The 14,221-nt window shown below is 47.8% G+C and overlaps 1 protein-coding gene across 5 annotated transcripts in view; it reads left to right on the top strand.

Moving 5' to 3' along the window:
* The window catches only part of LOC121280757 (WD repeat-containing protein 7), a 767,874-nt gene that overhangs the window by 75,968 nt on the left and 677,685 nt on the right, over positions 1 to 14,221 (top strand). For all 5 annotated transcript variants that reach the window (XM_041192924.1, XM_041192931.1, XM_041192938.1 and 2 more), the window contains exons 3-4: positions 2,750 to 2,921; positions 12,192 to 12,298. In XM_041192924.1, coding sequence (XP_041048858.1) covers positions 2,763 to 2,921; positions 12,192 to 12,298 — 266 coding nt within the window. In that variant the 5' untranslated portion in view covers positions 2,750 to 2,762. The remainder of the gene's footprint in view (positions 1 to 2,749; positions 2,922 to 12,191; positions 12,299 to 14,221) is intronic.

Below are 14,221 nucleotides of genomic sequence, written 5' to 3'. Positions count from 1 at the left end.
CATAAAAGTTATAGGTTTAAAAATAATGGAAATAGGTGGGAAAAGAAAAATCTATATAAATTATTGGAAAAAACAAAAGGGAGGTGGAAGAAACGGAAAGGGGGTGGGGATGGAGGAGGGAGTTCAAGATCTAAAGTTGTTGAATTCAATATTCAGTCCAGAAGGCTGTAAAGTACCTAGTCAGAAGATGAGGTGCTGTTCCTCCAGTTTGCGTTGAGCTTCACTGGAACAATGCAGCAAGTCAAAGACAGACATGTGGGCAAAAGAGCAGGGTGGAGTGTTAAAATGGGAAGCGACAGGGAGGTCTGGGTCATTCTTGCGGACAGACCGAAGGTGTTCTGCAAAGTGGTTGCCCAGTCTGCGTTTGATCTTTCCAATGTAGGGGAGACCGCATTGGGAACAACGTATGTGGTACTCTAAGTTGGGGGAAATGCAAGTGAAATACTGCTTCACTTCAAAGGAGTGTTTGGGCCCTTGGACGATGAGGAGAGAGGAAGTGAAGGGGCAGGTGTTACATCTTTTGTGTATGCATGGGGAGGTGCCATAGGTGGGGGTTGAGGAGTAGGGCGTGAGGGAGGAGTGGACCAGGGTGCCCCGGAGGGAACGATCCCTATGGAATGCTGCCGGGGGGTGGGTGAAGGGAAGATGTATTTGGTGGTGGCATCATGCTGGAGTTGGCGGAAATGACAGAGGATGATCCTTTGAATGCGGAGGCTGGTGGGGTGATAAGTGAGGACAAGGGGGACCCCATCATGTTTCTGGGAGGGAGGAGAAGGCGTGAGGGCGGATGTGTGGGAGATGGGCCGGACACGGTTGAGGGCTCTGTCAACGACCGTGGGTGGAAAACCTCGGTTAAGGAAGAAGGAGGACATGTCAGAGGAACTGTTTTTGAAGGTAGCATCATCAAAACAGATGCGATGGCAAAGGAACGGAGAGAATGGGATGGAGTCCTTTCAGGAAGCGGGGTGTGCGGAGCTGTAGTTGAGGTAGCTGTGGGAGTTGGTAGGCTTGTAATGGATATTGGTGGGCAGTCTATCACCAGAAATTGAGATTGAGAGGTCAAGGAAGGGAAGGGAAGTGTCAGAGATGGACCATGTGAAAATGATGGAGGGGTGGAAATTGGAAGCAATATTAATAAATTTTCCAGGTTCCGACGAGAGCATGAAGCAGCTCGGAAGTAATCATCGATGTACCGGAGAAAGGGTTTTGGGAGGGGGCCGGAGTAGGACTGGAACAAGGAATGTTCCACATACCCCAGAAAGAGACAGGCATAGCTCGGGCCCATTCGGGTACCCATAGCCACATCTTTTATTTGGAGGAAGTGAGAAGAGTTAAAGGAGAAATTGTTCAGTGTGAGAACAAGTTCAGCCAGACGGAGGGGAGTAGTGGTGGATGGGGATTGTTTGGGCCCCTGAAAGAGGAAGAAGCTGAGAGCCCTCAGACCATCCTGGTGGGGGATGGAGGTGTAGAGGGATTGGATGTCCATGGTGAAGAGGAGGCGGTTGGGGCCAGGGAATTGGAAATTGTTGATGTGACGTAAAGTGTCAGAGAAATCACGGATGTAGGTGGGAAGGGACTGGACAAGGGGAGAGAGAAAGGTGTCAAGATAACGAGAAATGAGTTCAGTGGAGCAGGAACAGGCTGACACGATTGGTCTGCCAGGACAGTCCTGTTTGTGGATTCTGGGTAGGAGATAGAAGCGGGCCGTCTGAGGTTGGGCGAGTATCAGGTTGGAAGCTGTGGGAGGAAGGTCTCCAGAGGAGATGAGGTCATTGACAGTTCTGGAAACAATTGCTTGATGTTCAGTGATGGTGTCATGGTCCAGGGAGAGGTAGGAGGAAGTGTCTGCAAGTTGACGCTCAGCCTCCACGAGGTAGAGGTCAGTGCGCCAGACAACAACAGCACCACCCTTGTCAGCGGGTTTGATGGTAATGTTAGGTTTGGACCTGAGAGAACGGAGTACAGTAAGTTCAGAGAGAGACAGGTTAGAATGGGTGAGAGGAGCAGAGAAATTGAGACGACTAATATAACGCTGACAGTTCTCAATGAAAAGATCAAGAGAAGGTAAGAATCCAGAGGGAGGGGTCCAGGTGGAGGGAGAATATTGGAGGTGGGTAAAAGGATCCGTTGAACGGGAAGAGGACTCCTGCCCAAAGAAGTGAGCCCGGAGACAAAGGCGGCGGAAGAAGAGTTCAACATCGTGCCGAGCCTGAAATTCATTGAGATGAGGGCGTAAGGGTATGAAACTAAGTCCTTTGCTGAGCACTGAACGTTCAGCGCCGGAGAGGGGAAGGTCAGGGGCTATAGTGAAAATACGGCTGGGGCTGGGATTGGAAGATGGGGTGGGGACGGAGGGACAGGCAGGGGTGGAGGGTCCTAGATGGGTGAATTTGGAACCTTTTTGGTAGTTCTGTTACTCATTGTAACCAGAAATGAATTGGGGAGAAACTAGACATAACACAAATGTGTACAGACAGCAATAGAATATTTGCTTATTCATACTATTTTTACAATAAATCCGTCAAGTATAATACTTTATTGATTTGGTACAGAAGTAGTACTTGTTTCTTCCAAAGTTACTGGCATCATACTGCATGTCTATAATTGCCAAATACATTTGAGTTCAAATAACTGGTGAAACAGTTGTAAAGCTTTGAGAACTTTGTGATAAAATAGAATAGTTCAGCTGTTGCATCCTGATTGTACTATATTCCACATGCTTCAAAATTTTGTTTTTATTTTTAAACAGGACTAAAACAAAAATGGCTGCAAATAGCCTGGTGTTGCCCATCGTACTGTGGGGCCCCAAAGCTCCAACACACTGTATTTCAGCATTACTGGTGATGGATGATTTGGCAACCATCGTCACAGGATGTCATGATGGGCAAATTTGTCTTTGGGATCTAACTCCAAAATTAGAGGTCAGTCCTTAATACTCAAATTACATCTGCTGTTTAGAATGACAATAAAATAATAGAATGTCATATTATGGAAATTGTGCATTTGGACCATCAAACCTGTGCAAGTACTTATCTTTACACGTAGCACTTAATTTAAGTCCTCAAACCTAGGCATACCTGTGACATTGCACATAGTTAATTGAAATAAATGATTACCATCTTGATGCTGTCATGTTGATGTTGCCCTCGGTCTCCTCTTCGTTTCTGTCTCTCCCTTTATCTTCTCTTCCTCTTTCCTTGTCTCCCTTAGCCCTTGCTAATTTTCTATCTCCCTGTCTCCTTCTCTGCAATGTCTTTCTGTCCTTTCTTTTCAGGCGGTGGGTGTAGTGATGGGCAATAGAGCCAGCAATGATTGTATTTGGGCTGGTGATAGGGAGGTAAATATAGTCCTTTTCAAGTGCTCAACATCATATCTTCCTTTTTCTTCTTTATTTAGCTATTACTCACCTAATTTTAAGCCTCAATCAATAAATACAGCCTGCACCCTGCCTTCTCCCTTTGGAGATTCTCCCCTTCCCTCCTAACTTTTTCCACCAAGATGTTATTTAAAATTAAACTATTTATTCAAAGGCAGTAGAATTAAGAAAGAAACTACCTATTTTCCTTTCTCTCAGTTTGTCTACTAGCCATTTCTGCACAATATTAATCTTAAAATAATTTCAAAAACTAGAACAAATTTCAAAAAGCTTGACCAAAGTAAAATTTAAATTGATTTATTTTAAAGAAGAAACTATGTGCATGTAAGACAATTCTGATTGCACACTTTGGCCCTCTTTCTGGGTGTTAGTCATTAGAAATTAAGTGACTAGCATTATCCTTTCTACCAGTCAACAACCGCAGTTGAGATAAAAACAGAAAATGCTGGAAAAACGCAGCAGGCCTGACAGCATCTGCGGAGAGAGAAACAGAATTAACGTTTCGAGTCCGTATAACCCTTCTTTAGAGCTAAAGAGCTATTCTCTTTTTAACTCTGAAGAAGGGTCATACAGTCTCGAAACGTTAACTGTTTCTCTCTCCGCAGATGTTGTCAGGCCTGCTGCGTTTTTCCAGCATTTTCTGTTATTTCAGATTTCAAGAATCCACAGCATTTTGTTTTTACCACCGCTGAGATAATTAGATGGTTTAAAAGAAAAGAAAATTAAATTGAAGAAGCATCAAGTTGAAAAAAGACACTTTTCTTTCACTTTCCAACCCTTGTTGTTGGAGAGTTGCCTTGCTGCTGCCTTCCTTTCTGTCTTTAATAAACTTTATAAAGTTTATAGAGTATAAAAGAAAAGCAGTGTAAGTGTGCAGTCAGAAAACTTTCTCTCTTAAACGCACATGGCAATTAAAAAAAAAACATAAATTTTACTTTGGGCAAGCTTTTTGAAATTTGTTCCAGTTTTTGAAAGTATTTTAGAATTAATATTGTGCAGAAAAGGCTAGAAGATAAAGCAATTTATTAAATTGGTGCAGCTGACTGAAAAATATTAGGCAAGAATTTACTATACCTGACAAACAGATGGTGCCTGCCTTTCATTGGTCTTGTCCTTGCCTGTTAAATTTCTATCAGCTTTTGCATGCTCAGTGGGAGATTGAACAAGCATGGCATCCTCGACAGGGCTGGGGCCTAGGAGAATGTGCAAATTGGACAGCCAGTTAAAGCGCATTTGCGCAGTTCACCACAAAAATCCAGAACCTGCTATCTGAGATGTGCCACTCCATCATAAGCTACTTATGAAGCAGCACTGCACTGTCTTGCTCCCTAGTCAAAGGTTCTGAGTGGTCACAAGTTCCTGTGCTTCTATTATACATAGTGACTAAACTCGTGAAAGAAAATTAAGGCTTGTTCCTATCAATCCACATACACTGCCCCCACTCTACCCCATCTTTTCTTTATCTCTCTTTCGCGCTCTCTCCCCCACTTCTCTCTCTCGCTCTCTCTCTCACTCCCTCCCCCCGACTCCCCTCTCCACCCCCTGTCCCCCATTCACCCATCTCTCACTCTCTCCTCCCCATTCCTTCCACTCCCTCTCCTCCATCCCCCTCTCCAATCCCCTGTCCCTCTCTCCCCCACTCCCCACCCTCTCTGCCCACCCTCCCTGCCCCCGCTCCCCTCTCTTTGCCTTCCCACTCCCTTCTCTCTTTCCCCCATTGGCCCACTCCACATATTCTCCCCACACCCCCATTGCCCTCTCTCTTCTCCCCTACTATCTGTCTCTCTCTCTCTTTCTCCTCTCTCCCTCTCTCTCTTTCTCCTCCCTCCCCTCTCCCTTTTCCCTTCTATTCCTCCCTCTCTCTCTTTTCTCTCTCTCTCTCCCTCTCTCTCGCCCAATTCTCCCTTCTCCTCCCACTCTCCCCTCTTACCCCCGACTCCCCTCTCTCTTCCCACCCTGCTCCCCTCTCTCTCCCCTCTCTCTCGCTCGCTCTCTCTCTCCCCCACCCACCCCTCTCTTACTCCCCCACTATCCCCTCTTTCTCTCCCCGACTATCCCCTCTCTCTCTCTCTCGCTCTCTCTTGCTTTCTCTCACTCTCTCTCCCTCCCCCACGACTCCCCTTTCTCCCACCCTGACCCCATTCACCCATCTCTCACTCTCTCTTCCCTGCTCTCCCCCTCCCGCTCGCTCCCTCCCCCTCCCCATTCCCCTTTCCCTCTCTGCCCCTGCTCCCCAACCCCTCTGCCCCACTCCCCTGTCTCTGTCTGCCCTCCCACTCCCCTTTCTCTTTCCCCCGTTGGCCCACTCCACATATTCTCCCCGCACCCCCACTGCCTCTCTCTCTCCTCCCTACTGGCTGTCTGTCTGTCTCTCTCTCTGTCTCTCTCTCTATCTCTCTCTCTTTTTCTCTGTCTCTCCTCGCTCCCTGCCAATTCCCCTCTCCCCTCTCTCTTTTCCCTCCTATTCCTCCCTCTATCTCTCTTTTCTCTCTCCCTCTCTCTCGCCCAACTCTCCCTTCTCCTCCCACTCCCGACTCTTTCCCCCAACTCCCCTCTCTCTCTTCCCACCCCACTCCCCTCTCTCCTCTCGCTTGCTTGCTCTCTCTCCCCCACTCCCCCTCCCTCTCTCCCCCACTGCCCCTCTTTCTCTCCCCCACCTCCCCTTCTCTCTCTCTTGCTTTCTCTCGCTCTCTCTCTCTCCCTCCCCCCGACTCCCCTATCTCCATCCCTGTCTCCCATACACCCATCTCTCACTCTTTCCTCCCCACTCCTTCCCCTCTCTCCCCTTCCCTCCCCTTCCCCAATCCCCTCTCCCTCATCTCCCCCACTCTCCTCTCTCTCTGGCCCCGCTCCTCACCCTCTCTGCCCCCGCTCCCCTCTCTCTGTCTGCCCTCCCACTCCCCTCTCTCTTTCCCCGTTTGCCCACTCCACATATTCTCCCCACACCCCCATTGCCTTTCTGTTCTCCCTACTTTCTGTCTGTCTGTCTGTCTCTCTCTCCTCCCTCTCCCCCATTCCCCTCTCCCTTTTCCCTCCTATTCCTCCCTCTCTCTCTTTTCTCTCTCTCTCATTCATCTCTCCCTTCTCCTCCCAGTCCCCCTCTTTCCCCCAATTCCCCTCTTTCTCTTCCCACCCCACTCCCCTCTCTCTGTTTCTTCTCGCTGACTCGCTCCCCCTCTCTCTCTCCCCCACTCCCCCTCTCTCTCTCTCCCCCTTTCCCCACCTCTCTCTCTCCCCCACTCCCCCCCTCTCTCTCTCCCACTCCCTCTCTCTCTCCCCCACTCCCCCTCTCTCTCTCCCCCACTCCCCCTCTCTCTCACTCGCTTTCTCTCGCTCTCTCTTGCTCGCTTTCTCTTGCTCTCTCCCGCTCTCTCTCTCACTTTCTCTCGCTCTCTCGCTCTCCCTACCCCGATCCCCTCTCTCCCCCCCGTCCCCCATTCACCCATCTCTCACTCTCTCCTTCCCACTCCTTCCCCTCTCTTCCCTTCCCTCCATCTCCCCAATCCCCTCTCGCTCGTCTCCCCCGCTCCTCTCCCTCTCTCCCCCTGCTCCCCACCCTCTCTGCCCCCTCTCCCCTCTTTCTGTCTGCCCTCCTATTCCCCTTTCTTTCCCCTGTTGGCCCAGTCCTCATATTCTCCCCACACCCCCATTGCCTCTTTCTCTTCTCCTCTATTGTCTTTCTTTCGTTCTCTCTCTGTCTCTGTCTCTGTCTCTCTCTCTCTCCTCCCTACCCCCCATTCCCCTCTCCCTTTTCCCTCTTATTCCTCCCTCTCCTCTCTGTCTCTCTCTTTCTCTCTCTCGCCCAACTCTCCCTTCTCCTCCCACTCTCTCCTCTTTCCCCCAACTCCCCCCTCTCTCTACACTCTTCTCACTTGCTCGCTCTCCCTCTCTCCCCCGCTCCCCCCCTCTCTCCCCCACTCCTCCCTCTCTCGTTTTCTCTCGCTCTCTCTCCCTCCCTCTTCCCGACTCCCCTCTCTACCCCCCCGTCCCCCATTCACCCATCTCTCACTCTCTCCTCCCCACCCCTTCCCCTCTTCCTCCTTCACTCCCCCTCCCTATACCCAATCCCCTCTCCTTCATTGCCCCCACACCCACCCTCTCTTCCTCCACTCCCCTCTCTCTGTCTCTCCCCCTACTCCTCCTCTCTCTCCCCCACTCCCACCTCTCTCTGTTGCTTTTTACCCCCACTCCTCCCTCTCCTACTCTTTATTTCTTTCTCTCTTTCTCCCCCCCTTTTCCCCCTTCTCTGCCCCATTCCCACCCCTCCCCACTCCCCTCTCTCCATCTGCTCTCCACTCCCCTCTCTTTCCCTCGTTGGCTCACTCCACACACACTCCCCATGCTCCCATTCCCCATCTCTCTTCCCTCCTCATATCTCTCTCCCCTGCACTCCTCTCTTCCCCCACACCCCTCCACCTCTCTCTGTCTCTCTCTCTCTCTCTTTTCCCTCCTACTCCTCCATCTCTCCTTCCTCTCTCTTTTCTCTCTCTCTCTCTCGCTCTCTCCCTTCATCCTCCCCCTCTCCCCTCTCTCTCCCCTCATCCCTCACTCTCCCTCCACTCCCCCTCTCCCCTCCTTCTTCTCCCCCTCTTTCTCTATTCTCCCACTCCCCTACCTCTCTCTCCACCCACTCCCCCACTCTCCCCCTCCCCTGTTCCTGCCACTCCCCCCGCCTCCCCCACAATCCGCTCCCCCTTCCCTGCCTGCCCGCTCCCCTATCTCCCCCTGCCCACTCCTCCCTTTCTGCATGCCCCCTTCCCTTCTCTCCACATCTCCCCCTCTTCTCTCCCCTTGCCCCAACGCACCTCTCTCCCCTTGCCCCAACTCCCCTTTCTCCCCCACCTCTAATTCTCCTGCCGTCCCACCGACTTCTCTCCCTACCCTCTTGTCCTTCCCCATCCAACTTGCTACCCCCACTTCCCCTTCCACAATACCTTTTCCTCTTCTCCCTTCCTCTGCCCTTTCCCGCTCCCTACTCCACTTTGCCTCTGCTCCCACTGACTTATTTCTTTGTTCCTGTTCATTGTGCAAAGATTCTGTTGAAGTGTGAATTGTTTTAGTAGAAATGATGAGGCAAATTTCCCAGCTTATTCTGTTGATTTTTTTTTTTTTACAACTAGCAGGTACAGTTTCCAGGTGTTTCTGTCCAATTCTTTTTCTATTCATCCACGGAATGTAGGGTTCACTGGCTGGGCCAGCATTTATTGTCCATCCCTAGTTGCCCTTGAGAAGGTGGTGGTGAGCTGCCTTCTTGAACCGCTGCAGTCCATGTGGTGCAGGTACACTCACAGTGCTGTTAGGAAGGGAATTCCAGGATTTTGACCCAGCGACAGCAAAGGAATGCCGATATATTTCCAAGTCAGGATGGTGTGACTTGGAGGGGACATTCCAGGTGGTGGTGTTCCCATCTATCTGCTGCCCTTGTCCTTTTAGATGTTAATGGCTGTGGGTTTGGAAGATGCTGCTGAAGGAGCCTTGGTGAATTCCTGCAATGCATTCTGTAAATGGTACCCATTGCTGCTACTGTACATTGGTGGTGGAGGGCGTGAATGTTTGTGGATGTGGTGCCAATCAAGCGGGCTGCTTTGTCCTGGACAGTGTCAAGCTTCTTGAGTGTTGTGTGAGCTGCACTCATCCAGGCAAGTGGGGAGTATTCCATCACACTTATGACTTGTGCCTTGGAGCTGGTGGAAAGGCTTTGAGGAGTCAGGAGGTGAGTTATGCATTGCATGATTCCTAGTCTCTGACCTGCTCTTGTAGCCACAGTATTTATATGGCTAGTCCAGTTCAGTTTCTGGTCAATGGTAACCCCCAGGATGTTGATAGTGGGGGATTCAGTGATGGTAATGCCATTGGACATCAAGGGTTATGGTTGGATTCTCTCTTGTTGGAGATGGTCATTTCCTAACACTTGTGTGGTGCGAATGTTACTTGCCACTTGTCAGCCTAAGCATGGATATTGTCCAGGTCTTGCTGCATTTGGACATGGACTGCTTCAATATTTGAGGAAACACAAATGGTGCTGGATATCGTGCAATCATCAGCTAACATCCCCACTTCTGAACTTATGATGGAAGGAAGGTCATTGATGAAGCAGCTGAAGATGGTTGGGCCGAGGGCACTATCCTGAGGAACTCCTGCAGTGATGCCCTGGAGCTGAGATGACTGACCTCCAACAACGATAACCATTTTCCTTTGTGCTAGGTATGAATCCAACCAGGGAAGAGTTTTCCCCCTGATTCCCATTGACTCCAGTTTTGCTTGGGCTCTTTGATGCCACACTCTGTCAAATGCTGCTTTGATGTTAAGGGCAGTCACTCTCACCTCAGCTTGGGAGTTCAGCTCTTTTGTCCATGTTTGAGCCAAGGCTGTAATGAGGTCAGGAACTGAGTGGCCCTGGAGGAACCCAAACTGGACATTAGTGAACAGGTTATTGCTAAGCAAGTGCCGCTTGATAACACTATTACTGACCCCTTCCATTACTTTGCTGATGATGGAGCGTAGACTGATGGGGCAGTAGTTGGCTGGGTTGGATTTGTCCTGCTTTTTGTGTGCAGGATATACCTGGGCAATTTTCCACATAGCCAGTGTTGTAGCTGTACTGGAACAGATTGGCTAGGGGCGTGGCAAGTTCTGGTGCACAAGTCTTCAGTAATATTGCCAGAATGTTGACAGGGCCCATAGCCTTTGCATTATCCAGTGCCTTCAGCCTTTTCTTGATATCACGTGGAGTGAATTGAATTGGGTAAAGACTGGCATTTGTGATGCTGGGGACCTCCGGAGGAAGCCACAATTGATCATCCATTCAGCACTTCTGGCTGAAGATTGTAGCAACTGCTTCAGCCTTATCTTTTGCACTGATGTGTTGGATTCCTCCATCATTGAGGATGGGGATATTTGTGGAGCCGCCTCCTCCAGTGCACCGTTTAATAGTCCACCGCCATTCACGACTGGATGTGGCAGGACTGCAGAGCTTAGATCTCATCCGTTGGTTGTGGGATCGCTTAGCCCTGTCTTTCACTTGCTGCTTATGCTGTTTGGCATGTAAGTAGTCCTGTGTAATAGCTGCACCAGGTTGACACCTCATTTTTATGTATGCCTGGTGTTGCTCCTGGTATGCCCTCCTGCATTCTTTATTGAACCAGGGTTGACCCCCTAACTTGATGGAAATGGTAGAATGGGGGATATGCCGGGTTTACAGATTGTTTTCGAGTACAATTCTGCTGCTGCGGATGGTTCACAGCGCTTCATGAATGCCCAGTCTTGAGTTGCTAGATCTGTTTGAAATCTATCCCACTGCCACATAATGCGATGGAGGCTATCCTCATTGTGGAGGTAGGACTACGCCTCCACATTGACTGTGCCGTGGTCACTCTTACAGATAATGTCATGGACAGATGTATCTGCGGCAGGCAGGTTGGTGAGGATGAAGTCAAGTGTGTTTTTCCCTCTTGTTGGTTCCCTCACCACCGCAGACCCAGCCTAGCAGCTATGTCATTTAGGACTTGACCGGCTAGGTCAGCTACCGAGCTACTGTTGGTGATGGACATTGAGGCCCCTCACCCAGAGTACTTTCTGTGCCCTTGCCACCCTTGGTGCTTCCTTCAAGTCGTGTCCAACATGGAGAAGTGCTGATTCATCAGCTGAGAGGGCGGTATGTGGTAATCAGCAGAAGGTTTCCTTGCCCATGTTTGACCTGATGCCATGAAACTTCATGAGATTCAGAGTCGATGTTGAGGACTCCCCAGGCAACTCCCTCCTGACTGTATGCCATTGTACTGCCACCTCTGCTGGGTCTACCCTGCCGGTGGGACAGGACATACCCAGTGGAGTCTGGAGCATTGTAAGTTATGATTCCGTGAGGATGACTGTGTCAGAATGGTGCTTTACTAGTCTGTGAAACAGCTCTCCCAATTTCAGCAGTAGCCCCCAGATGTTAGGAAGGAGGACTTTGCAGGGTTAACAGGGCTGAGATTGCCATTGTTGGTTCTGGTGCCTAGGCCGATGCCAGTTGGTCCGTCCAGTTTCATTCCTTTTTTGTAACTTTGTAGCAATTTGATTCAGCTGAGTGGCTTGCCTGGCCATTTCAGAGGGTATTTTAGAGTCAACCACATTGCTCTGGGTCCGGAGTCACATGTAGATCAGACCAGGTAAGGAAGACAGATTTCCTTCCCTTAAGAGACATTAGACAACCAGATGGGTTTTTACAAAAATCAACAATGGTTCCATGGTCGTCATTAGACTTTGAATTCCAGATTTTTATTGAATTCAAATGCCAGCATCTGCTGTGGCAAGCTTTGAGCCCAGGTCCCTGGAGTATTACCCTTGGTCTCTGAATTACTAGTCCAGCAACAACACAACTGTGCCATTGCCTCCCTTCGCTTACATTGTTTTACTAAGTTTTTTTTTAAAAGTAAGACTCATTGAAGGTAATATAAATGCCCAAAATTTTTGGATGTTGTGCATTTTCTATAATCTAGTTAAACATTTGATAACCATTCAAAGGAAGTGAGAGAGTAGGGGAGACCTTTTTTGTGTTTGTTTAACATGAAACCCAAAGTACTTAAAGCTTAATTTACAGAAATGAAGCATTATTAGTTTGGAAAAACAACTCAAGGGCTTATTGCAAGTCTAACCTAAAATATTTTACTTACTTTATTATTACTTTACACACTCAAACTTTACAGTCAAACATATTGACTGTTAATAGGGTTAACAACCACTCAAAACTTGGCTATAAGTAGGAATAGTATTGTCTACTGTGGAAATAATGCACTAATCATTTCTTATATTTTTATGCTGTGTATATAAATAGATCATACCGAGGGCCTTACTGTTTGGCCACACATCATCCATCACTTGCCTTTCTAAAGCTAATGCCAGCAGTGACAAACAGTATGTCGTCAGTGCATCTGAAAGTGGGTGAGTAAGATAGAAAAATGGGAACCCCGGAGTTTGTGCCAAAACTTGTATAGTGGCAATTCTGTTAGGCAAGGCTGTCTTTAATCCATTAGGTAATTCTAGGTTTTTAAAAGAGTATTCAATAATTTCAAAAATATTTATACTGTGACAAAAAGTACATTATTTTTATATTAGAAGCCAAAATGGGGAAGGAAAACTCAGGAAAATGGATATGTATTGTTCAAAAATCTTCAAGATCCTTAAAAGATGACTGTCTCTATGGAGACATGACATGCTTTGGAAGAAAATGTACAGGTGCTGGGATGGTTTCAAGCTTGCTAATGTGAAAGCTCAAAGACTTTGGTGAATCCTTAACCTTTTGTTAGCCTTAGTACATTTATACACTTAAATCATGGGTGGGGAATCTCTGGCCCGGGAGCCAGATCTAGCCTGTTGCACCTTTTCATCTGGCCAGCAGGGAAATTTCAAAATCTGGCTCCACCTTGCAGCGTGCTGTGCTCGGGCCAGCCACTGCCATGTTCTGATGCCTGAGCCTTGGCTGCAGTCGCCCAAGACCCAGACTGTTGGGGGAGAGCGAGGCCCGAGATCCAGGAGCAAGAGTGCAGGGCAGGAAGGGGAAGCTGCTGAATGCCGGTGAATTGTGAGTAACCCGGGGTGGGTAAGAAAGGGAGCGGAACACTTGGGACAGAGTGGGAAAGGAGAGATACACACAGACAATGTGGGAAAGGAGACGGAGAAAGAATGAAAAGGAAAGCAAGCAAAAAGTTGAACTAAATTTCAGGAGTGCTGTGATTGAGACACAGAAGCTGTGCTATTGATTAAGGAAAAGCAAATTCAGCCATCACATCAAAGCAATGGGTGAGTTGATTAATTCTGTATTCTCTCTTAAAAACCAATTTAATGAATTTTTTTCCATGTGTGGCCCGTTGCTGATTTTGCCGATATGTGAGTGGCCCTTGATAAGTAAAAGGTTCTCCACCTCTGCTTTAAATTATGAAGGTAACATTGTTGCTGCTTAATTTTAAAAGGTTCCACTGTACTCAGTTAAGATGTTTTCAACAATCAGTTGATGTGAACTTCTGTTGAAATAAGCATCCTGCAGTACTTCTGGAACAAAAGATCGTTAGCACAATGCCATGCTGCAGTGACAAACAATGTTTTCAGCCCTGATAAAAAATGCTAGAATGCAATTGACAGAGCTTGTGCTTCTGTGAAAGGGCTGTGACCAACAGCTACAATTGTTTTGTATTGAATTTAACAATTTTAAATGGTGCTAGTTTCCTAACCATGGAAGAATACCTTTGCCCTTGTGAGGTAGAGGTGAATAACGAACAATTCTGGCATTCAGGAACTCAAGTAATAAGGTTAAAGGTTGTTCTCTTTGGAAAAGAAAATCAAAGGTAATAGAAGCTTTCAAGATTATGAAAGGAACTGATGAAAATGATCCAAACAAATTGTTCACTATGGCCAAGGTTTCAGACCAGACAACATAAGTTTTGAAAATTGATAAGTTTGAGTGACAAAAAGCCAAATGGAACTTGTTCAAACCAAAGAATAGTGGTGATATGTAGTAGGTTATCAAAGGCCAGAGGTGAATTGTATAAATGACTGTGACAATTAGATGTACTTTTGGAGGCAGAATTGAGAGTTATGATAAGCTGGTTGAACTCCATAAAAGGAACAGATGACCTCGATGTAATAACCTTTTTCCACCTTCTAAGAATTTATGAGTTGCATGTTTTGGCCTATCCCATACAGTTGTGATGCCCTGTGCCCTCACCACACCTGAAAGGTATGTGATGTCCTGGGAGTGGTGGAAAACCAAGACCAATTGGGGGAAATATCCAGGTGGAAAATTTCTTTTCAACTCCATTATTAGATCGAAAAATAATCCAGGAAACCTCTCTGGCTCTGCTTAATATT

This window comes from Carcharodon carcharias, chromosome 1, assembly GCF_017639515.1.
Source record: "Carcharodon carcharias isolate sCarCar2 chromosome 1, sCarCar2.pri, whole genome shotgun sequence".
In the NCBI taxonomy this organism is placed as follows: domain Eukaryota; kingdom Metazoa; phylum Chordata; class Chondrichthyes; order Lamniformes; family Lamnidae; genus Carcharodon; species Carcharodon carcharias.
The sequence above is the reverse complement of the archived record's forward strand: the minus strand, read 5'-3'. Positions and strand labels throughout refer to the sequence as shown.